Consider the following 23336-nt stretch of genomic DNA (forward strand, 5'->3'; position numbering starts at 1 on the left):
ATAATTTCATCACAACTTCCTCCAAACAGACAAATTTGATTCAATTAAAAAGTTTCTGTTGATATAAAGGCAGTGAGGTAATTTTAAACTGTTTCCAACCCAACTTCATTTACTCAAGAAAAAATGATGGATTCTCATCAGATTTGATGTTTTTTTATGTGTTCCTGACAGTCAAAGGATGCAAAGTGGAAAACATGCCAGCTGATGCACCATAGAAGAAGAATTCAAAGTCTATTCTGATTTCAATGTACATTTATGACGTTGTGGAGCTCATACTGAATGTTGACCATCAAATAGATGCAGATACAACAGATGCACAGACTAAGTCATAAATCACTGGTCATCGGTTTTGACACCTGACTTACAAAACCACAAGAGCAAATTTATGAAGTATGATTGGAAATCTGTTTTAACTGAGCTCATTGTGTCATCTGCTGCTTTAAGAGATCTGTGTGGACAACTTCTTTTTTTTATTATTATTTAATACCTTAATAACTCAGACAGCCATTTGATTTCTGTTTTCAGATTCCAGATTTTATGTTTTAGTAATGAATTACAGACCATGTTAGAGTTTATTTTAAATACTGCTCACTGTCATTTTAAAAGCTTTGGTTCACCCAATTCAATTGGTGTACGTTACTCAGTATTCTGGTTTCAGGAATGACTGAAGAGCAGAAAAAAACTGGGATTGACACCAGATGCTAAACTTTTTCCTCCTAATGTTTAAACAAAATATTCAAACCAAAACATCGTCAGATTCAGTCTATAATCATAGCGTATTATTTGTTAGTCAACTATGATGCTACTGAATCTGCCTCATGAAATCTTAATAGGGGTCATAAGATAAAATGGTCCTGCTAGCCTTATGTATGATGCCATAGTTATATTGTAAAAGTAAGTAAATATATGTATATAAATGTAACTTTAAAAGAAAATGAGGTATGAGCAATATTGCTCAACCACACTAGATGTAAACCCAGACTTTTGGTTTTATGATTTACTGATGAAATACATATAAATAAATGGTGCTTCTTAATAACCCCACTATGTCATGCAACAAACTGGCTCCATTTGAGGCCTAAAGCAGCATCTACATACCAGGTTAGGAGGCAATTCAACAGCATGCAGGTGGACGTGGGCGGCATCGTGTGGAGAGGTTTACACTGACGGCTCAAATCTGAATTCATCTGATCCATCGACATAGTAAATGTCCCCAGATCACAGGCAACAGTGGTGAAAAGACTGTTTTCTCTTATGGACAGATCTGAATTAATCTAATTATCACTTAATTAGATAAATAATTATTATTCTATCTCACGTTTGTCGTCTGTTGGCTTTAGGATTATCAGATTTGAGCGTCTTGTGTAAAATCCATTCTTCACTGTGAGGAGAAACCAAAGCGGTATGTTCAAATGGGATTGGGGGTGTTAGTCAGCCAAGCTAGTGGTTAGGCATTGAGCCAAACACAAAACAGAAGAATAGAAATACAAACTAGAGACAACTGAAAAGAAAACAGAGCAAACAAAAGAAAACACAGACAATAAAATGAAAGCTTAAAAAAGACAGATAATAAATGAAATAGAAAGAGTGGACAAGGAGTGAGGAAGAGGAGTGAGGTTTTGTCTTTTTACCTTCTCCTCGGCAGTGTTCAGTCCGTCCAGGTCGCTTCCAGAGCAGGAGAGAGAGGTGCAAGGTGGGGCCAGGGGAGACGCTCCTTCTACCTGAGGGTCCCTCCCACCTGCTGGGGATTTACCCAGAGTGTCTACATGTTCCACGAAGGCCTGTAGCTGGGTGTGTAGGGCCTGGAGCCTGCTGGTCAGAGCACCAACCAGAGGCCGGTCTGCCAGGTCAGACAGCTCCGATATCTAGGGAACAAAGAAATAACAGAATTTATCACACAGTCAGTCATTATTGGCTGAGTGCAGGAACCGCTAGGAATGATAAATGATAAGCTGCAGGGTTGATACAGCAGGTGGTTGAACAACCAGTGAAGGAAAAAGTGCCGGAGCAAAAGATAAAACATTTATCACTGAGGCTGTAGTTTGATCTCTTTCGTCTTGACCAAATGAAAAAAAAGATGAGTTATTGCCTTTTAGTTCCAGCTCATTTGGGACTTATTGTAAATAAACTTTTATATAACGATTAATAAAGAGCTAGAAACAGGAAATCACACTCATTCATGGGACTGACAGAAAGTCATACAACACTTGAGAGCTTTATTTATCTTCTCTGATGGTCACAAACACTTCATGAAGATCACAAAGAAATACCCAGAAACTGGCATAAATCTAATCTGTAATAGACTTATATTAGACATATGTTAGTAATAACAGGCAAACAGAATCAAAGGAGGGAGATGGTCCGTCCTGCAGAGCAACATTAAAGGAACACATTTGTAAAATGCTGAAATTAAGTCATATATCTATATGTCACATAATCCTGTGGTTGGTGCACTTTGCTTCATAACTGCACCAGTTTGTCAGGAAGGGGACCAAGAACTATGTTATTTGTGTATAAAATATAAAATTGTTATATTAGGTTTGAATACACAGTTGAACACAGGACGTGTACCTGGCTGTGAGGTTGAGGCTTCTCCAGGTCACACGGCTCTGCGGCCTCGCTGCTGCAGACCTTGTGGTAGATGGAAGGGGAAGAGGAGAGGCAGTTTGACTCTGGGGAGGTCAGGAGCTGTATCGCCGTGGAAACCAAGCGAGCCTGGTCCCTCATGGCCAGCAAGGCATCATGGTCCTTCTGCCCCAGGCACCCGGGGAGTGAGGTTGTTATGTCAGCGTTGTCCTCAATCTTCTTTTTCCGCTCCTTGATCTCCAGGGCGTCATTCTCGCCCCCTACTGGCTCCTTGCGGTGTGGCGGGCTGATGGAAGAAAAAATAAAGAGAGGGAAGGGTGAGGGACTTAGATATTTTGAAATATGATGAGTAACCCTGTAACTTTAGTATGTTTTCACTGTTCATTGTTATGTTATTACTAAAAATACTTTCACTGTTTAGACCCCCAGTAGAGATCCTCACTGTAGAACCAAAATATCCCCCAACAATGAAAGAGGCACTATGAGACTACCTGGTAGGGAGGCACTCAGCTGAATCTCCAGCTTCTGCATCCGTCTCCAGCGCCAGTCGTAGTGAGGAGGAGGAGGATGAAGAGGAAGGAGCGTGGTAGGAGGCCAGATCACAGCGCTGCAGGTTGGACAGAAGCACTCGGTTCTCATACTGCAGCTTCTTCACCTTCCCGCTCAGTTCTCCGATCTGAAGCCTCGCCACTCTGAGCTCTTCCTCCTGAGACGGGGCGTCCGTGCTGATAAGCACCGCCCCTTCCTGTATAGAGTGCACCGGGCTGTCGTTGAGCAGCCCGTCCGCCAGCGACGTCAGCGAATTGGACGACAGCGAGGAAGTCGGCGGTGGGAGTTCAGATTTGTAGCGGTTGATCTCGTTCATCAGGAGTTTGTTCTGTTCCTCCATCTCGATCAGAGACCTCCTAAGGAGCTCCGCCTCCTCCTCCACAAACTGGAGGTGTCTCTGGAGCTCCATGACGTTTTCAGATGAAGCCCCTCCCCCAAGCACCATGGCTCCTCCTCCTAGGCCAAGTCCCGCCCCCAGACCACCACCAGTAAGTTCAGGAGGACCATCTAAAGAAAAGAAACGAGGACTAGTTAAGCAGCGATATTACACAACAATAGAGGAAGAAGTAGGAAGAAGTTACAGTGAATCATGTCATCATAAATATCCAAAACATTGCAAGAATAAACTATTATGTATGTTTAAGTCCTCGTCTCCACAAACTTGCCCCTCCTAACTGCTAGCTAGCTAGTACAAAAGGTAAAAACAAGGCGAGACAACGTGTCACTATTGTGCAACTCTAATATTGACTGTATTTGTGGAGATGTATCAAGATAATTACTGTATTTATGCCCTGTGAGAAAAGCAAACACTTTGACACTTGTTTCAACTCAGTAAACTGAATATCTTTGGTTTGTGGACTGTTGGTCAGGACAAAAGAAGACATTTGAAGATGTTAGCTTGAGCTTTGGGAAACAGTGACGGACATTTCTCACCATTTTTTGACATTTTATAGACCAAACAACTAATCAATTAATCGTGATAATGAAAATAAATGTTAGTTTCAACCCTACTGTCTGCCCTGTTATTTCCAAGTGATCAGATCAGATTTGTGTGTCCAGACATCACCGACCTATCTACATCGGTTGCTGTGGTAATGACGTAGGCGTCAGTAACTACACACACTGGTGACACGGCTTTCCAATACGGAAGCATTAGAAATGGAGATCCATCATCCACCCAAAGTGCCAGCAGGCAATTCATTTGTTGTTCTCTGTGTTGTCCTCCATACTGCTCTGCTAATAGCAGCATGGATTCTGCTCAGCCACTCTGATGCACTTCTGTCACTCTGGATTTGACACTGTTGTGCGTCGTGATACAACGTGGTTTAAAAGGTTTTTTTCTGACCCAGGAATTAAATAATGACAAATAATGAAATAGTAAAGTTATTAAATGACCTATGAGAGGAGTTTGACAGCTACCTTGTGGTCCCTTCATGTCGTCCATCTCGGCTCGGAGCCCCCTGTTCTCTACCTCCAGCTCCACGATGCGTCGACTCAGCAGGTTGGCCTCCTCCTCTACCAGCTTCAAGTGGACTCTCACCTCCGCCTCACGGGTATGGGGGGAGTCAGCAACCTGAGGGGGGGACAAACAAAAAAGACATGAGGAAGGGGGAACCACATCCTTACTCACGTTCTACCTGTTGATTGACACACTTTCAATCGTCTGCTGACCTTTAAGACTGTTAGAATGAATAAATAAACAATATTTTCAGCATTATCAGTGCTGGATATTTAAATACTCATTAATAACACATATAACTGGTGTGTGGTTTTCAGTAATAGTCATGGAAAGTTTGTTTTAATGAGCTTTGTGGAGTTTGTGGAGTGTTTTGGCCGTTTCTAAAATAACACAAATGCATCACTGAGTTTTCCCAGGCCTTTCTGGCAGAGATGGAATATCTACCATTTGGGTTTTATATGGGTACAAAGGGTGGGAACACTTTACAAACCATAACCACCATAATAACCTAGTGGCACCGTTTCGCTGCCCTCAGGCAAACTTTAAACAATAAAGCTAAGTGTTAGGAAAAGATTGGAACTCAGGGTTTAGATTTTTATTCAAGGTGTTTACGGAAAACACTTCTCTGTGTTGTATCGGTTACAAATTATGTGAAATCAAAATCCTTTGTTTTCCATTCTCTATACAGTGAAACGTACTTAGCCAGCACTTGTTTCATTGCCTTGTTCACTTACAGCTACTTTTTACAGCTGTAATTTGCTCATTAATCTCTGACAATGACAAATGTCTTGCTCCTGTATGAATTAGCTCTCCAGTAAATAAGTTTCCATTCTTCTCCTTTTCTTCTCATTTTCACCCCTTTTGTTTCTACATTTTCCTATCATCCTGTGAATTCACACACAAACAGCGGAGCCCTCACCTCCTCCACAGTGAGCGAGGCGTTGACGTCCCCGTACAGCGACCTGAACTTGGCCAGCTCCTCCTTCATGGCCTCGCTGTCCTTCGCCAGTTTGGTCAGCTTCTTGCACATCAGGGCTGATTCTTCTTTGGCAAAGTGGAGCTGACATTTCAGGTCTGAACTGTCCTCCTGCAGTGACGGGGAGAGAGAGAGAGAGAGAGCACTGAAGTGATGTTGATTCAAAAACTGCTGTGTAACAGAGAGGATGACATACATACACAATCATCACGCACAAGTACAGATGTCGTTTTATGTCTGGAACAAGTGCCGAAACAATCAGTCAGTTAATTGACAGTAATTTAAATAATTGATTTAAGCAATTCATCAAATAAAAAAGTCAGACATTTGTTGGTTCCAGCTTCTGTCAGATTCATTATGTGAGAACTGAATCTCATTTGTTCAGACAAAATAAGTGTTTGGAAGACGACACGGGCGTTTGTGATGAGCAATTAATCAATTAACTGGATAATAGGGAAACTAATGAGGAAAAGAATCAGTTTGTGCTACTCTGGTCTGAACTGTTTGAGTAAAGAGGGGATGCTGAAAGGAAATATGAGGTAAGAATGCTTCTGATGATAAAACATGTTCGTTTCTGCACACTGTGTATGATGCAGACTTCCTCTGAGGCAATCAGCAAAGTATTTATCTCTTTTAACCAATAATTGCACCAAACTCAGTCAAAATTGAACCAATTCACTTCAACCAATGAATGAATAAATGACGACATGATGTTAAAAAAAGTGAAAAGTTCAGGGTAAAATGCAACATTTTCTTTAGTTTTGTGAATCCCTGCATCAGTGCTGTTTTAGATATAATATGTAACTCACAGGCAGACAAATGAAGATTCCTGTCAAGTTTACCTACAATTAATACAAATGAGCTGTGTCTGAGATGTATTGTAAGATGAAATAAATGAGTGATTAAACAATGTCCCTTTTGTGTAATTTCCCAGAATTGTGTATAAGGAAGAAAGAATGCTGATTTAACAGATAGACACACAACACTTCCTTCAACTCAGAGTGAGAGTAGATATGAATCTTCTCCCTGCGGTTAAGACAAACAAGGAGACAAACAAGGAGACAAACAAGGAGAGGAGGGCACTTCTATCCTGGCAGAGACAGTATATAGAGATGGACAGAGAAACTGACAGGTAGGGAGACGGCTGCTGAAACACACGCAGAAAGTAAAAACTACAGACAGACACACTCAAACACACACACACACACACACACACACACACACACACATGCAGGACGCACAACAAGCTGACCAGTCAGATGCTCAGCTTGGAATCCGCAACCGTCAGATCCATCTAGACTGACAACTGGACAACGTTAGAGGTCAAATGTGAAAAGATTTTTGCTGAATTCTGTCTTATATTCTGTAAAATTTGAGTATTTTTCAAACCACCAATATGAATGTTTATTTTCAGTGAGGTTTTGGCTTCATCCCTGACAACTTTTTGCTCGTACTGCCAGTTGAACAGAAGCCACAATCCTTTACAGTCCTGCAACTCAACTGGGATGAATTGGCTTTTCATTCTATTTAAAATCGCCTTGAACTTAAAAACTAATGACAAAGCACTATCTGACTAACTTGCGGCTTTCAGCGACCGAATGGTGAGGTCAGAATCGTGCTGTGTTGGTTCCTCAAGAGGCTTTTACTAAAAAACAACACAAAGGAAACAGAGAAACTCCAGGCAAACACACTCGTTAGTGGTTCGCCTCAGACGTCATCTAGAATCTGAACTAAATATCGACTTTCTTTGGGATTTAAAAAAAACTTAGAAGACTTAAACAAGTTGACAAATGAGACTGAGCAAATACACTACGCTACTTAGTGGAACCAGTATCATAGTTACTGTGTGACTTTAAACCCGCAATAATTCATATTTCTATTTAAAATGAGACTATGTATTTTTTGCACAGCAGCCACTGTAGTCACAAGTGGCAATTATGGTAAATACTAAAACATAGTGGAGCAGTAGCACACGTAGAGATTAACCATTATGTCAGTAAAGTGACTCAATACTGTCAGTTACACAGCAATATATCATATATCTCAAGTTTTTTTTAACATTAGTGTATTATTTCTAATGAATTCAACTTTTAAAAGTGATAGTTTGACATTTTGGAAAATACACTTATTTGCTTTCTTGCTAGGAGTTAGCTGAGAAGATTGATACCACACACATCTGTATGGTAAATATGTAGCTGGAGCCAACAGCTGGTTAGCTTAGCTTAGCTTAGCATAAAGACCAATACCAATATTACCTGATTATCATCAGCTCTGCAGCTCTATGATGCGTTTTAGCGTCTTTTAACTTGTTTTGATTTTACGGCACATTTACATGCTTATGTGTCAGTGGGGCTTCTTTCCTGCCTCTTATTTAGGGGTTGTACAAAGTTCACAACAAAAGTATAATAATGCAGATTTTTTAAAAGAAAAGAGACAACAAATTTTAATCATGCATGTATCTCTCTCTCATCCCAAACTCAGTTCTAAGTACTACTGACCTGAGGTGACCCTGTGCATCCATTCCTCATAAGCAGCTCTGTGGCTGTATTTGTTTTACAGCCTGTGGAGTGTTTCCAACCACATTAAGCGAGGCGAGGGGGAGCGAATTTACAGCCATTTATGGTATGTGGCTTGGAGAGGAAGCCGAGGCTCGCCTTCGCAGCCAGACAGAGAATTACCTTCCCCGCAAAGCCATTCTGTCTTGACATGTTAGCCCTGTAGGTTTTTAATCTGTATCTGTGTACTTTGCCCCGTAAAACCCGAGCTCATATACTTCTAACTGCTTTAGTGAGTGATTAAAATAAAAAGAAGGGAGGGGGAGTTTGGAAACAGTAAGGTAGAGGAAAAAGTTGCTCATGTTTTGAAGAAGAAAAGAGGCAGAATGAAGAAAAGGTAGATTTAAAGTGCAATGCGGAGGCCTGCTCTGTAATACAAATGTAAACAATGACTGGGCATGCAGGGATTACACTAAGCGCAAACACCTGCAGGACAAGATGGAGGGCAGAAAAGAGGGAGAGATGAAGCAAAGATGAGAGGGAATACAGAAAAATGCTGATCTGTCTGTTCATCCTGCACTCAGCGTGTTTGGGCAGATGAATGAGATGATGTGATCCCCAGAGGAAATAGGTCACAGACAACAGACAGACACACGCAGACAGCACGACACTGTCATGAGCTGTGAGCAGAGACGCACTTGAAGGACCGAACGTGCGAGATTTCAGACATGGAAGTTGTTATCGGTGACCCCAGACAACCTTGACATGTCTGTGCTGAGCAGATAGTAAAACATTTGTTTCAGGGAGGATTCTGCAAATGAAACTGACAAATAACCGTTTATCTCCTGAAGCTGCGGCGTTGTGGTTTATATGCAAAATCAGTTAACACTGCAGTGACGGAACAAACATGTTACTGTATGTCAAACATGTTTAGATGTTTCCTACCTGCCTCATATAAAGGATTAAGGTACCACAAAAGGAAAAAGTAGACTCTTTGTCATTGATTAATTTGATTTAATTGGTTCTGATTGTGCTGATTGATTCCTGTTCTTATCAAATCCTGATTCTGGTTCTTGTCACAACATTTAAGTGTGAAAAGAAATCAAAATATGTAAAAGATGAAAATTACATTTATGTTCAGATTTAGGCTTTCATAAACAGTTATCTGTCATAAATGACAAAATATTTTGTGATCAATTTTGATTAAAGGGTAAAATGAAGGAAAATCTTTTATTTCCATGAGTTTTTACTTTAATTTGATGCCCTGCTACTAGCTGGCTGCAGGGCATTATGATTAGACATCAAAAAGGCTTCATTCCTCTTTCAAAGTGATGAGATTTCACTTTGGGTAATACGCTTGTTTGCTTTCTTGCTGAGAGTAAGATCGACACCACTCTCATGTATGAACCTACCACCAGCAGCCAGTTAGCTAAGCTTAGCATACAGACTGGAAACAGCTAGTCTGGATCTGTCTTAAGGTGAGAAAATGTGCAGCATCTCTAAAGTTGATTAATTTACTGCACAAAACAGTGTTAAATCAAAGGTGATCATGACTATTTTTTGTCTCGGTGCACTAACTTGATACAACTTTATTCTATGTAATATTGAACCGTCTATAATAAACATCGTATTATATAAAGGAGAATCGTACAATAATATTTGATGATTAGGAGAAACTGGTTTACTGCCTAATAAAGCAAATAAATCTAAATAACTTCTGGACAGCAGTGACAATAATACTGGGTTTAAAACTAATGAACAATTTATTCTGTCTATCCAACAGAGAAAACCTTGTTATTGACTGTAATATTGATGTCAATCAATTTCTACCTCTCTTCATTCTTTCTCGTTTAACTTGCCACACTTCCAACACATCTTCTTTCTCTCTATCTATCCTTTACTATTCATCTCTGGTGTTTTTCTCTCTTGCTCTTCTTCTAACCTGCAGGTGTTTCGACTCAACACACAGCTTTGTCAGTAATACATATCCCTCTCTTATCCTATGTGCTGCGTGTGTTAGATCAATGTCAGTCTCTCTCCAGGTTTAAGTGTCTTTAAGGTTTAGTTGCTGAAACTGCACTTTGTTACTCCTATTGATTTGTTAGACCGTCTGGGGATAAACCTAGCTGTGTGTAAATGTGTGTGTGTGTGTATATGTGTGTGTGTACCTGTGGACCGGGCTTCTTGTCAGGTTTGTTGTTGGGTCGTGCTCCTCTTTTCTTCTGGGAGTTCTGCAACAGAGAGACACACAGAGTCTCATTATAGGAAGGCATGACACCACCTCGGCTGTTTCAGTAAGGTTCAGAATAAATTCAGTCAGATACAAAAACAGACAGAGCGACAGGATGAGCTGCAGGAGAAATGGAAGTAATCACAATCGCAAATATACACCTAGGATGTCTGCTCTTTTCAATAAATTACTTTCCAAGTCAATAGCTTTGCATATGACCCGACACTATATATATATTCAAACAAGTGTGTTCTTGATTTTCTTTTGAATTTTGTCTGTCAGTACAATACATCCATAGTGAACTGCATGTGTCTTTGTAACTAGAGATGCACCAATACTGATATCGGATATCAGTCCAATACTGACTCAAATAACTGGATCAGGTATCGGTGACAATGGGCCGATCTGATATCAAGTACCGTTATTTTAATAAATAGCAGTTCAGTACATTGATATCTATGTATTTATTTGTTACATTTTGTTTTACAAAGTTAGTAAAGCAATGTTTAAGTCAAGCCTTACACATAAAAGAATGACGCCAGTCTCTCCCCCACAGTGAGACATACAGCTTATTAATTAAACACTGGCATCTGATTGGTACTCTGTATCGGCAGTTGACCAAAGCCCAGGTATCGGTATTTCACTTCTCAGTATATCATCCAGTGTATGTTTAATATTAAACACAATAAATGTGTCAGGGTCAAACTTATTGTGACACCTTGGCAGCCTCTATCACACACCTGTGATATTTTCAGTGCTAGTTTTTGCTAAAAAAAAAAACTTGAACCTCCCTCCCCCTCCTCCCCTTCCCCCCCCCTCCTCCCTCCAGCTCCTCCAGCACCTCTCCCACTCATGCTGCGCTCCAGATGTCATTGCTATGGTGATGTTGATCATTCCCATGGTGATTTTAATCACCACGGCGGTGCTGATAAGAGCGTGGAATTACAGCTACGAGGTGGAGGTACAACACAGAGAGTGAGAGAGAGAGAGAGAGAGAGTGAGAGAGAGAGTGAGTGAGTGTGTGTGAGAGAGTCAGACAGAGAGAGAGAGAGAGAGAGAGAGAGAGAGAGAGAGAGAGAGAGAGAGAGAGAAAGTACACAAAGGGAAAATGGAACGAAAGAAAAAATAAGTGAGATATAACACTTCAATGAAAAGCACGCATACTCATACACACACATTCACACACACCATCTTCTGTTCATCCAAGTGTCTGCCCAGTGCATTAGACTCTCATAAATCATCATCCTTCCCTCTCTTTCAAGCCAAAACCAGTCACACACACACACACACACACACACACACTAGGACAGACGCTGCAGTGCAAGTAGTTAAGCTCATCTGGCTCAGTCCGTATCCATGGAAACAAGCTACCCTCTCCGCAATGAACCCCCGACAACAAAAGAAAGAAACGGAGCGACGGAAGGAATGAAAAGGTGAGAGAGGAGGACAGAAATATAAAAATAAATAATACCTGGGTCATTTTAAAAATATATATTTAGGTGTATTTTCCAAAAATGTAAACTTAGCATGTTTGAAGTGAATCGTTCACATTCTGTAACCTTCGAACACTGACAACATTTCTGAACAATTCTTCTCTTGTCGAGCTGGACTTGCAGTGCAGCATCAGCATGGAGGGCATTTGCTTATTTGTCAGATTTTTTCTTTCCACAAGTCTGTCTGTGTCAGTCTCCTCCCTCCCTCCCTCACCACTGCTCTCCTCTCTTTCTGTCCTCTCACCCTCCTGCTCCTCCCTTTATCCTCCCCTTCCTCTCATCCCTTCATCACTCTTTGGGCTATTTCCTGACCTTTTAATTTTTCATCTCCCGCTGTCCTTCCCTCCCTAAATCCCTCCCCTCCCTCTCTCTCAGTCTCCTAACCCACTTTAAGATCAGTTTATCAGCGTGCAAACAGTCTATTAATGGCTCTAAACTCACTGATCAATAAGCCTGCCTGGTAATGGAACCATTGATTCTGGCTGGAGGTTGAACAGATGTCGGAACTATTGGATCGGACGTTCAGCTGAGCGGCGTTCGGGTTCGATTGGAAAAAGATGGCGATGAATTTGTGCTAGACTCTTGAGAGGAAGCTCGTGACACTGAATATAACACTTTTGTTTCATTTGCATGAATAATTCTTGATTTCTCACCGAGAGAAGAAGTTGCCTGATCTGCCAAACAACTGTGTGAACAAAAGCCTTTTATGGGATAAAAATAGACACCTGTGAGCTGACTGAAACATAGTCTCTCATTATAGTGACTTTAGAAGAGTAAATGACATAAGAATACCACCAAAGAGGTACTCTTACATCACTAACTGGGGCGGGGCCAGCATGGACAGTAGTATGTAAAATATCAAACGCTAGATGCAGCGTTCCTGTATTTCCTTCTGTATAATATCGTTATGGAACTGTTGACATTTTGGATCATACAAACACATTTACGAGTACAATCTAGATTTTAGTAACTCCTGGTGGATCCTTCATAGTGAGAAAGACAGTAACGCATTACATGTTTATATCTATGTAACATTTGATCCATTATTCATCTAAATACACTATATTCATTGATGCAGCCTTAATTATTGTGTCTTTGATACAGCTGCAGTGTATTTTGGGGAGCCTTCTTTAATCTGCGTTCTAGTTTTTCCACTTCTTTAACTTCAATGAACTGCCAAAAAGTTACCAGGATTGTGAATCAGCTGTCTGAACTTCCTGGCTGTGACTCTACATACTGTAAAATACCAAATACTGTAGCAGCCTGAACCACAAAAGTCTGACTCAGTTTGTTAAACCGCTGCTTAAAATGACAATAATCTGTCTGAAATGTGAGTCACCTCCGACTACGTGTTGCGTCAGCAGGCAGTTTCAGCAGGCTAAAATTAAGGCAAAATTGTAACTAATGATTACATTTGTAAATATATATTCCTACTAATCAAGTATTGCACCTTCTTTTATCCTCCTCCTGTGTTGTACCTGACACTACAACACTGTTTTCTTTCTTTCTTTCTTTATTTCTAGGATGCTTCTTGATTTCCTGTCACATACCTGATATATACAACTAATTCTCACTTCATATTTTTGCAACATTACTGAAGTATACTGGGGAATGTTTATTATTTATTGTGTAAAATGTATTATGTTAACACACAAACACACACTTGGAGACCAGAGCCTGGTTCTCATGTTTCTCAGCCATCGGGTGTAAAGTGACACTGTAGATAAGACATGACATATTCAACAGCTTCTGACTCTCTGTCCTCTGCTTTCCAAGCAGTAGCAAAGGATTTCTGAGGCAACATTTCACAATAATACTGCTGGCACTGGTAGCAAAATAGAAAGATAGATAGATTTTCAATGACATTAATGCACGCTGAGACCTCCCCCGCCTCACTGAACTGAGGAGAAACTGATAAGGACAGAGACGAAAAGAGGAAGAGGTGGTCAATGAGAAGAATATAGTGAGACAGATAACAACAGTGATGGCATAGTGAGAAAAAGGGAGAGTGAAAGAGAGAGAGATGTTGTCATTCCTCTGTCATGGATGAGGAGGCACAACGCTGTGAACTCTCGTCCTTCCATTTCGATCTGATCTGCAGCTCGACCAGCCGTGACACACCGGCTAGAGAGCGGGGCGGCATCAAACACACACCGAGAGACTTGATGAAAGAGGAGGAGAGGAGAGGAGAGGACGGGGGCTGTGAGGAAAGTTAGGAAAGTCTGGAGAGAAAACAGGATGTTGAAACTCTGACATAGAAAACATGACAGCAGCAAGGTTATGAAAACTATGATGAAACTCAGAATAAGGGAAAGGTGGAAGCAAGTATGCTCAGAAATGTAAACATTCAAAGGGTGAAACATTATGGGGAATGAAAATAATGATGGTGAAGAGAAAAACTAAAGTGAGAAAGTCCCGGATGTCCCAGCCGTTCCCACAAGCATTTGAATGCATCCTAATTATTGTTCTGGAAAAAAAGAACAACAACATCTAAAATCTGGATCAACAAAAACAGAGAAACTATCAGTCCATCAACCTGCAACTTCATCTGGTCGTAACGTTTGTTCAAACAGCTAAAAACAGACAGAGACGAATGGAAACTGCACCTTTGCTGCCACCTCCACATGTACAACACACTGACAAAAATATTGAAAACTGTTGCATTGAGATGTTATTTCTGCTGTCTGGGCGCCGGACTGGAGCAAAGGACCGTAATCTTTTACAGCGTGCTGATGTGGTTATGGAATGGAAATGGTTTTAACAGCTAGTCAGGTTACGGCCTGTCACACAGGTTAACTGATAATAGATCAGATCACTCTCTGAGAACGGCAGAGTGAGAGAGGTAGCAGCACGGAAATCTGATTTGCTTTCAGTACAGACTCACTCGAACCAACCAGGCATGAAATCCCGAGAGCTACACAGCAGACAGGAGAAGACTTGCGGTTTGAAATAAATTTTAATGTGTCCAACTGCCTCTGGTATTTTCCTTTCCTGTTTCCAAGAGGGGACATGTGGAGGCAGCTGAGGACCTTTTACTGACCTTTAAGTGTGTTACTTGCATATAAACTTTACTCGCTTACTTATTAAAATCCTATTCATGATTTAAGGTTTCAAGCTGACTTTCCTACCTGGTGAGAATATGTTTATTCACTTTCCCTCCCACGATGAGTTGAGAAGATGAATAATACTCTAATGTCTTTGCATAAAGTATGGAGCTGGATCTGGGAGGTAGTTAGCTTAGCTTAGCTTAGCATAAAGACTGGAAGTAGAGGGAAACAGCTAGCTTGGCTCTCTCCAAACCTTTAACAATATGCCAGCCAGCACCTCTAAAGCTGACATGACAGTTCATATCCATCCACCCAGCACTCCTGTCTCATCTAACTCTTCCCAAAATGTTGAACTATTCCTCCAGTATTCACCATATAGACAGATGTATATATAAGAATAACCCACCATGTTGGCTGGTTACCTTCTGAGGTGATAATATCTCTTGTTTCCTAACACAAACAGCATGGGAAACATGCAAAGGTGAAATTTTAAAACCACTGTCTGGTTTCAAAGCTCCTTGTAGGTGAAGCGTACAGTATGTTTCAGACGCAGCTGTGGCTTTTTGCTTTGCAGTGATTTCATGGATTTCCAGTGGCTGTTCATGACAAAACAGTTGTCCTTGGCATGGAAACACCACATTTTAGGCTGCACATTCAATATAAGAACCCTCAATTATTCTGAAGAAAATAGCATCCAGAGTTAGTGGTGATATTATATTTCCAAAGCTCTGCACTAAAATACTTGCAGCTCTTTTAGTAGCACAATAACCACCAACAACACTGCAAACTCAAATTTTAAGTCATAAGATTTTCATTTTATAATAATAATATTGGATTCTGGAAAAAAAAAAAAATCAGGCACTGAAATACTACAGAGTAAATATTTTCCTGTGAGGGCAGAAATTAGATCAGATTGCTAGAATACTGAGTGAAAGCGTGTGTTTGTGTGTGCACATAAAGAGAGTGTGGGTTGCTGGATAGAAAATTGATTTATTTGAAGTGCAGCAACACAGACACACACACACACACACACACACACACACACACACACACACACACACACACACTCTCTCTCTCTCTCTCTCTCTCTCGAAGGCAATCTCAGCCTGAAAGAAAAGGACACTCACGTCTCATAATCGCCACCACACACTGGAACAAAGAGTCTACACAACCCAACTCACAATGGGTTGCATAACCAGGGTGTGTGTCCGAGTCTGTGTGTGTGTGTGTATGTGTGTCAGATAAGGATACATGGAAGAAAAGAGGAAGAGAGGAGTGACGAGGGACACAAAGAGGAAGATAATTAGACAGCACCACTGCTGTCCCACTGCTGCTAACAAAACACAACAAATCAGAGCTGCAGAGCTCACTTAGCTTCCACAAATTCTTGATTCAACTCATTCATGAGGACAGAAAAGCAATGAATCCTGTTTTATCTCTCTTTTCCTTTTTTTGAAAATTGCCTTATGGCATTAATAAGCAAATTGAATGAATATATAGACACTTTCCTGCTCAAATCCTGCTATTTACTCAGTAAAAATCGCTCATGTGACAATACAAATGCTTGTAATGTTGCGAGCTGATTGTAACATCTCTTAGTCACAGTTTTTACTGAATTCCAAGGATGCAAATGCAGCATTAAGCATGCTTTCTGCTAGTTGTCTAGCAGAGGGAAGCAGCTCAGAGGACAACGGAGCGGAGCAGATAAGACGAAAGCGACACCAGCGTTTCCCAAATCCCCCATTCTGCTCAACTCATTACTACACACACTCAGGCTGTTTCCACACGCCGCTGTGTCTCTTACACTTTAACACAGATTTTGCAAAAACATTATAACACTCTGCTAGCGCTGAATTAGGAAATAAACAGCCCATTTACTGTCAACGCTTCATGCATAAAGCCTCTTTGTCTGCTGTGATGTTGTCGATAAGCCTGGATTGAGGAACAGAAATTAAATATAACAAGCATCAGTCCATTTACTACAAACCAAGAATGCTTTACATCACCTTTACTATTCTGCAAACAATACAGCAGTGTTTTAGTAATCTGAGTGCTCCATCAAACCATTATTCCCTGTTTGTTTTGATTGAATGGTTTGAAAATCTATTTGCACTTTCTTTTTCCGTTGTGTAGATAATACCTCAAAGGAAACATTAAGTCTTAAATAATTTTGTTATCATTATTAGGTATGCAGCACAGACACTGATAAAAAATGAATGCAGACGTTATGTTCAGGGATTACCCGACTCAAACAGGAGTCTGGTGATTCATTTTCACGATTTATAGAAATGAATAAAAACCAACTTCTTGGAATAGAAGAGGAAATATAAAAGTAAACATGATTTGTTGTTAAGGAGACAAAACAAACATAATGGCAAATTAAATTTCCTTTCATTTCTCCTGAGTTAGATGCTTAAAAAGCATCATCATTAGTTGACCTGATTCAGAGTGAGTGGAATGAGTCCACAAGACGGAAACAACAAACATGGTCCACTCTGTTTACTTGTCTCTGTGATAGAAGAACTGAGATGTTTATCTGTGAGATGCTCAAACGCTGTGTAATAGTTGAACAAGTAGAATCATAAAGTCAACAAACGGACTCAGTCATGTTAGTCACACAGCTGTATTTATCTAAAGTTTGCTAAACATTAGCTAACATTACCCACCATAAGCTACTGGTCATAGCAGACCATTTAAGACTGTTGTGGGGAAAAAGTAGATTTAGCAATGACTTGTTTTATTGCTTATGAATTCAAGTCTTCATTTGAGGACGATTGTGCTATTTCTTCTTTCAAAGGTTACGCTGTGTCACTTTAATATACTTTGATAAAGATGACAAAGCCACAGGACAAGACTGAACCACAGCGAATCATGCATCATTCATGGGAACAGTGTATTTTGACGCTCAGTGTCTCACCATGTAAGATGTTTTTTTCACACTCTCACACAGCGAGTGGGAGTGGAAGGCAACGAGCTTTCCAAAACCATCAAACTGTTCGGCTCATAAACGCCAGAACGACAGATGAACTCCCAAGGTCCGAGCAAGCTGTCTATTAAAAGGTGTAAACATGATTTAAACGGTCGTTTCCTTGCATGATCTGACAACACTGACTTATTCAGAAAACGGCTCAAGGAAAAATCATGAAAGGAACATCTGGAATACTGAACCATCTTTATTCTTGAACTTAGCCATCAGTTGACGTCAGCTTGGACTTTCTAGTCAAACGCGAAAAACAAAAGCCGTCTTTCTCTCGCTTACACACGCGCACTCAAAGTTACTGTATATGTCATCTCTGCTTCAACACAGTATTTCCCTTTGTGCTGCTTTCACATCGCCGCGGGGAAGGTGAGAGGATGGAGGGAAAGCGATAGAAATGAGGGAGGAAGAAGGAAGGAAAAGAGCTGAGTAAGCATTTCATAGGTGATGTAGAGGGAGGTGGCCAGATTCAACATCGGCCCAAAAAGAAGAGCTAATTTTTAACAATTTAATCCGCTGGCAGGTAAACAATATTCTATTGAACCAGCGCCTTGGAAATGCAGTTTGCAGCGATGGATGGATGTGTTTTGGAGCTTTATTTAAGGAGGAGAGGAGGAAAGTGAAGGGAGGAGATGCTGATGAATGAGTATCTGAATCAACAGCCTTTACAAGCCTCACGGGCAGAAAAGAGAAAGCGAGCGACTGCAGACACATGGACTGAAAAATATTAATCTAACCGGTGCCTCCGGTTGTCAGGGAGATAAGGTCATGACCCCGGCAGGCTGAGACAGACAGAATGATTCAAATCAAGTTTTTTTCTCTCGCAGTGTCTACCGTCTGTACGGTGGAACAATGAAAAGCATCACATCATGTTTGAATTGATTATGTTCAGATTAGATCAATACTGTCTTGTCATTTTATATTAGTGCTTGGGAGCCGTTTGAGCCACATATATTTATATATTCTTATGTTTTTCCTGCCTTGATTGCTGGTTGCAGTTTCAACACTAATGATGCATAATGACAGTAAATGTGCATCGCTGAAAATGTTGCTCTATAAGGACGGAAACGATTAAGAGTTATCTATTCATTTCAATAGAAACACAATGATTAGTCTAATGTAAACATAAAAACAGAAAGCTTCAAAATAAAATAACACTGCTACAATTTTCATTCAAATTCCTAATTTTAAGTAGGATTTTGAAAGGATCTGTGTTTGAATTCATCAACCTTGAATCACTTGAGTCATTACATGAAGTTTATTAACCTTCAACTGACCTGAAAACTTCACTAAATCACTCCATTTGTGAGGATTCTGGTTATCAGTGAAGTTTCAAATTAATTTTCTTTGTGTACAGAAAACAATGGGAGCCATTGGCTGCCTGAAACATAGAAAGTCAACCTAAAAAAACACGATATGCTTTGGAACATGCCCTGAGGCGATGTTTAACACATGCAATTTGTAGTTAATGGTCTAAATCATGCGAAACCACCAGTGTGCTCCTTTAAATAAGAAAATGCCACGAGGAAGAATGAGGAAAATGGTTTCCTGTGAACACTTTAGCGTCTCAAAACTTCACAAAAACCTGTTTCCCGCCACAACTGAACGCACCTTTTCATCACCTCTCCTAAGATGGATTTTCCTGTCACAAATTGGTGTTAATCAATCCACCGCAGGCTTAATGAAAATTCTATGCCTGCGCGATATAAATGATCCGACCCGACTGTGAATTAGCCGCCGCTTTCTGGTAAATAACCTGGATCTGGACTGATGTGATCCCTGAAGACACACATCAAAGTCCTGCAGCTAAAGCTACACTACAGAGGCTTCCCAGCTGTAAGAGCTCGTTTTGTTTCCTATTCATCACATTAGCGTAATGTGAATATGATTATTTAAAAGCATGGCTCTACTTGATGTTTGAAGTATCACGAACATCAACTGAAGCTGGCTTTCAGTGTCTTTCAATGTGTCTGTTGTTGTATTTTTGGGTCGGGCAAATCAACGCCGACGTGATGTAACACAACAGTGATTCAGCTCCACTTGTGTGGATCCGTGCAGCTAAAGCCAAGAGAGTGAATGGTCAATTAGCATGGCATTAGCATACCATTAGCACAGCGACAAAGTGCCGCAAGACCGATAGAGGACGGATACGACACTCTTAAATCTGCAGAGAAGCTACACACACACACACAGATTCGAGTGTATCTCTCTTTCTGTCCTCTGTCTTGTCTTTTCTTCTCTTCAGCTCCATCTTCTCTTTCTCTCCTCCAATAATCTTGACAACAACAGGCTGTATCTGAGCCTCTTTTGTATCTCCTCTTCTGTTTACTTTGGCTTTTCACACACAAACACACACAAACACACACACACACACACACGGAAATGTACAAACAAAGGATAAAGAATCAAGAAAGATAGAAGAAGAAAATGGAAGGAGGAGAGGTGAGGAAGAAAGGATGAATGAAGAAAAGAAAAGAGGGAGGGAGGTGGGGGTGTATTGAGTGGAGGAAGGAGGATTTGCAGGTCTTTGTTACAAGAACCGCTGCTCACTTCCAGCCACTTTCATTAGAAAAAAAGCACGTGTGTATGGCTGCCAATGTGTGTGTGTGTGTGTGTGTGTCTCCAGACACGCTGCTTATTGAGGCAGTGTGTTAGTAGGTGACCTTGTGCAGACGAACACCCGTGCAAGCACGCCCCCGATGCTTCGTATTGATCTGAATTATTCATGTGTGTGTGTTGTCAACTTGTTCATACGTGTGTGTTGAGCTGTGTCTATATTTTTGTTTGTGCAAGCAAGAAAGGGGTGCATGTGTAGTATATGTGTGTGTGTGTGTGTGTGGCAGACATCAACCCTCAACACCAAATGCCTCTCTCACCTCCTTCCTCCCTTCCCCCCCCAAATCCCTCCTCAGGGTCCTACTGCCCCTAAATGTCCATTACAGGTCTAATAGTCTAATTTAAAATACAAACAAGCTAATTTCTGGTTTCTGTTTTCTTCAGCTGGCATTAAGGATTATTCTGATCATTTATTTTCATTAACCGATTTATTGTTTAGGCTATAAACTGTCAGAGCATAAGCAGAAAGCCCACAGCAGGCCTCCAGAGATCAATATGTCATCTTTCAAATCTTCTCTGAACGACAGTTATAAAACCCAGAGGGATTCAGTCTGTAGGAGTATGAGATGGACACCGCAAATGCTGAGATTGGATGGAAATGTTGTTAGATAACAATTCATTTTCCATCCAACTGATGCTCTATATAGTAAAGCACATGTCAGATTCTCTGTGTGGTAAGAAACTAAGAGGGCTCAGGGCAAGAAAGCACTTAAAAGAGCAGACTGTTTATCGTCTCTGTCTGTTCAGGGTTATTGGCTGTTGGCTAGTAGTTCATCCGCTCTTCCCTTTGGATTGCTGGGACATTTTTTCCAGTTTGTTCTGGAGGAATGAAATGGGTTTTTTTTGATCAGAATATATCTGAATATGCAGCCAACACAAACTGCTGCATCAGCAACAACATAAAGTGACCGACATTGTGTGAAAAGGTGAGGAAGATGAGCTGTCAGGTCGGAGAGTGAGGAAATAAGAGACGCTTTCTTCTGCCATGTCAACTGGCAGATTGTAGCAATAAGAAATATGTTTTGTTTTTCTTATTATGATTCCAATAAAAATACAATAAAATGACTTGTGGTTCTCTCTGACACTTGACAGAGACATCAGTGTATATAAATGAGCTGAGGAGATGAAGGTGGAAGAAGAGGAGGAGCTCAACGTCTGCCGGAGAGATTTTAATATTTGATTGTCTGACCTCCGCTTCTTCAGGAGCAAGTAAAGGATGCAGCATCCATTTACATCCCCACCCCGCCCCACAACATATCGCCTCAACAACCACAGACCATTACACGTTGCCGTGGCGATGGCTTCTGCAGCCTGTCGCCAAGGCAACCCGCTGGCAACACATTAATGAAAGGAGAGAAGGAGGAGGAAGAGGAGGAAAAGAAGGGGAGGAGAAATAAATGAGGGTAGAAGGAAGGGCCAAGATTGAATGATAAGAGCGTCAGAGGTGGAGAGGAGAGAGAGAGGAAGAGAAAGGATGTAAAGGAGAAGAAAGAGGAGGAGGAGGAGAGGAAGGAAGGTGGATGGATGGAGTGAGAAATAAATCAAAAACAAAGGAAGCAGACCTGCTCTCGACCCGAGGCAGCCTCACCACTTCAAAACCAAACACAAATCATGACTTATGACTACAGTTCATACGACTCTGCCTCTTTATTTGCTCTTGCTTAAAAAAAGCCCTTTGTTAATGAGACAAGAGAACGAAATCATTTGCACGCTGCCTCTGAGCAGAATCAGGTGAGCCTGATTTACATAAACACCATTAACAGCAAACTGAAATATGCCTCTGTGCATATTTGATATGTCTGGGTAAAGGAACAGAGACATGATGACTGAGACGAGCAGAGACTCTGGGAAAATGACGAAATTCTTGCAACAAAGCACTTTTGTGTGTCATGTAAAATTTGTAGGTTTAATAACAATGATGTGATGATGTTTGACATTTCTTGCTCAACTGTAGCTCTGCAAGAACAATAATGGGAAAATGATGAAAATCTTATTGCAAGTTATGAAATATTTCCCTGCCGGGCATCTTTTTCTTGTACTTATTTTCTCTCTGTGCAAAAAAAAACAATATTCCTCTGTGTATATTAATAATATTATGCTGTAATTCTACAGCAAAGCAATGTGAATATATGATAAACATGATCAGTTTAATATCTCCCCACATCTTTGTAAACAAATCACTTGTTCAGCTCGTCCTACCCACTGCTGTTCTCTATTATCATGTATGTGAATATGAGCACAGTAAAAAGACTGGAAGGATGGTTTGTAGGTGTCATAATGTTTTAATTTTCCCAGTAAAACTGGAAGTATGCTTCTCCAGGCCGCATGTAGGTGAACATAGACGGGGGTCACTCTGAGACTTTCATGACTGTTTCTTTTATGCTTGTATGTAGAACGTTTAACCTGTGAGCTCGTCTCCGTTTCCACCTCACAATACCAAGTGAATCAACCAATCAACTTTCTTGGTGCGCAGGTCGACGCGTTGTTCATACTTGGAAGTCGTCTCCTCTCTGACTGCGTAGCTTCATAAAGACGTTTACATGTATAATTCCATCTTAGCTGAGAAATATAGGGTGGATACAGAAGCTAAATTGACTTGACTTGAAAAACGAATTAACAAAAGTCAAAGCCATCTGATAAGGCCGTGATAAAGTGTTGCTATCTTTAGAAAAACAATATCTTAAGTGCTGTCACATGGTACCAAAGGCATTGCTAGGTGGTTGCAAAGGTTAGCAAGTGATTCTTGGTGGTTGCTAGGCCCTTGCTGGTGAGTCTGATTTGGTTGCTAAGGTGTTTGGGGTGGTTATTAGGGTGTTTCATGTCACATAATGTTGCTATGTGGTAGGGCAGTGATCATTAGGTTAATGCTACAGTATGTAGTAGGTGGTTGCCATGGAAATCCAACAGA

The 23336-nt window shown here is 40.7% G+C and overlaps 1 protein-coding gene across 4 annotated transcripts in view; it reads right to left on the reverse strand.

Annotated features, from left to right (window-relative positions):
- soga1 (suppressor of glucose, autophagy associated 1) overlaps positions 1 to 23336 on the reverse strand; it is a 101552-nt gene that overhangs the window by 21339 nt on the left and 56877 nt on the right. For all 4 annotated transcript variants that reach the window (XM_042408095.1, XM_042408091.1, XM_042408096.1 and 1 more), the window contains 6 exons: positions 10234 to 10296; positions 5514 to 5681; positions 4555 to 4708; positions 3078 to 3642; positions 2572 to 2872; positions 1632 to 1865 (listed from right to left, as the gene is read on the reverse strand). In XM_042408095.1, the coding sequence (XP_042264029.1) occupies positions 1632 to 1865; positions 2572 to 2872; positions 3078 to 3642; positions 4555 to 4708; positions 5514 to 5681; positions 10234 to 10296 (1485 nt within the window). The remainder of the gene's footprint in view (positions 1 to 1631; positions 1866 to 2571; positions 2873 to 3077; positions 3643 to 4554; positions 4709 to 5513; positions 5682 to 10233; positions 10297 to 23336) is intronic.

This window comes from Thunnus maccoyii, chromosome 4 (assembly GCF_910596095.1).
Source record: "Thunnus maccoyii chromosome 4, fThuMac1.1, whole genome shotgun sequence".
In the NCBI taxonomy this organism is placed as follows: domain Eukaryota; kingdom Metazoa; phylum Chordata; class Actinopteri; order Scombriformes; family Scombridae; genus Thunnus; species Thunnus maccoyii.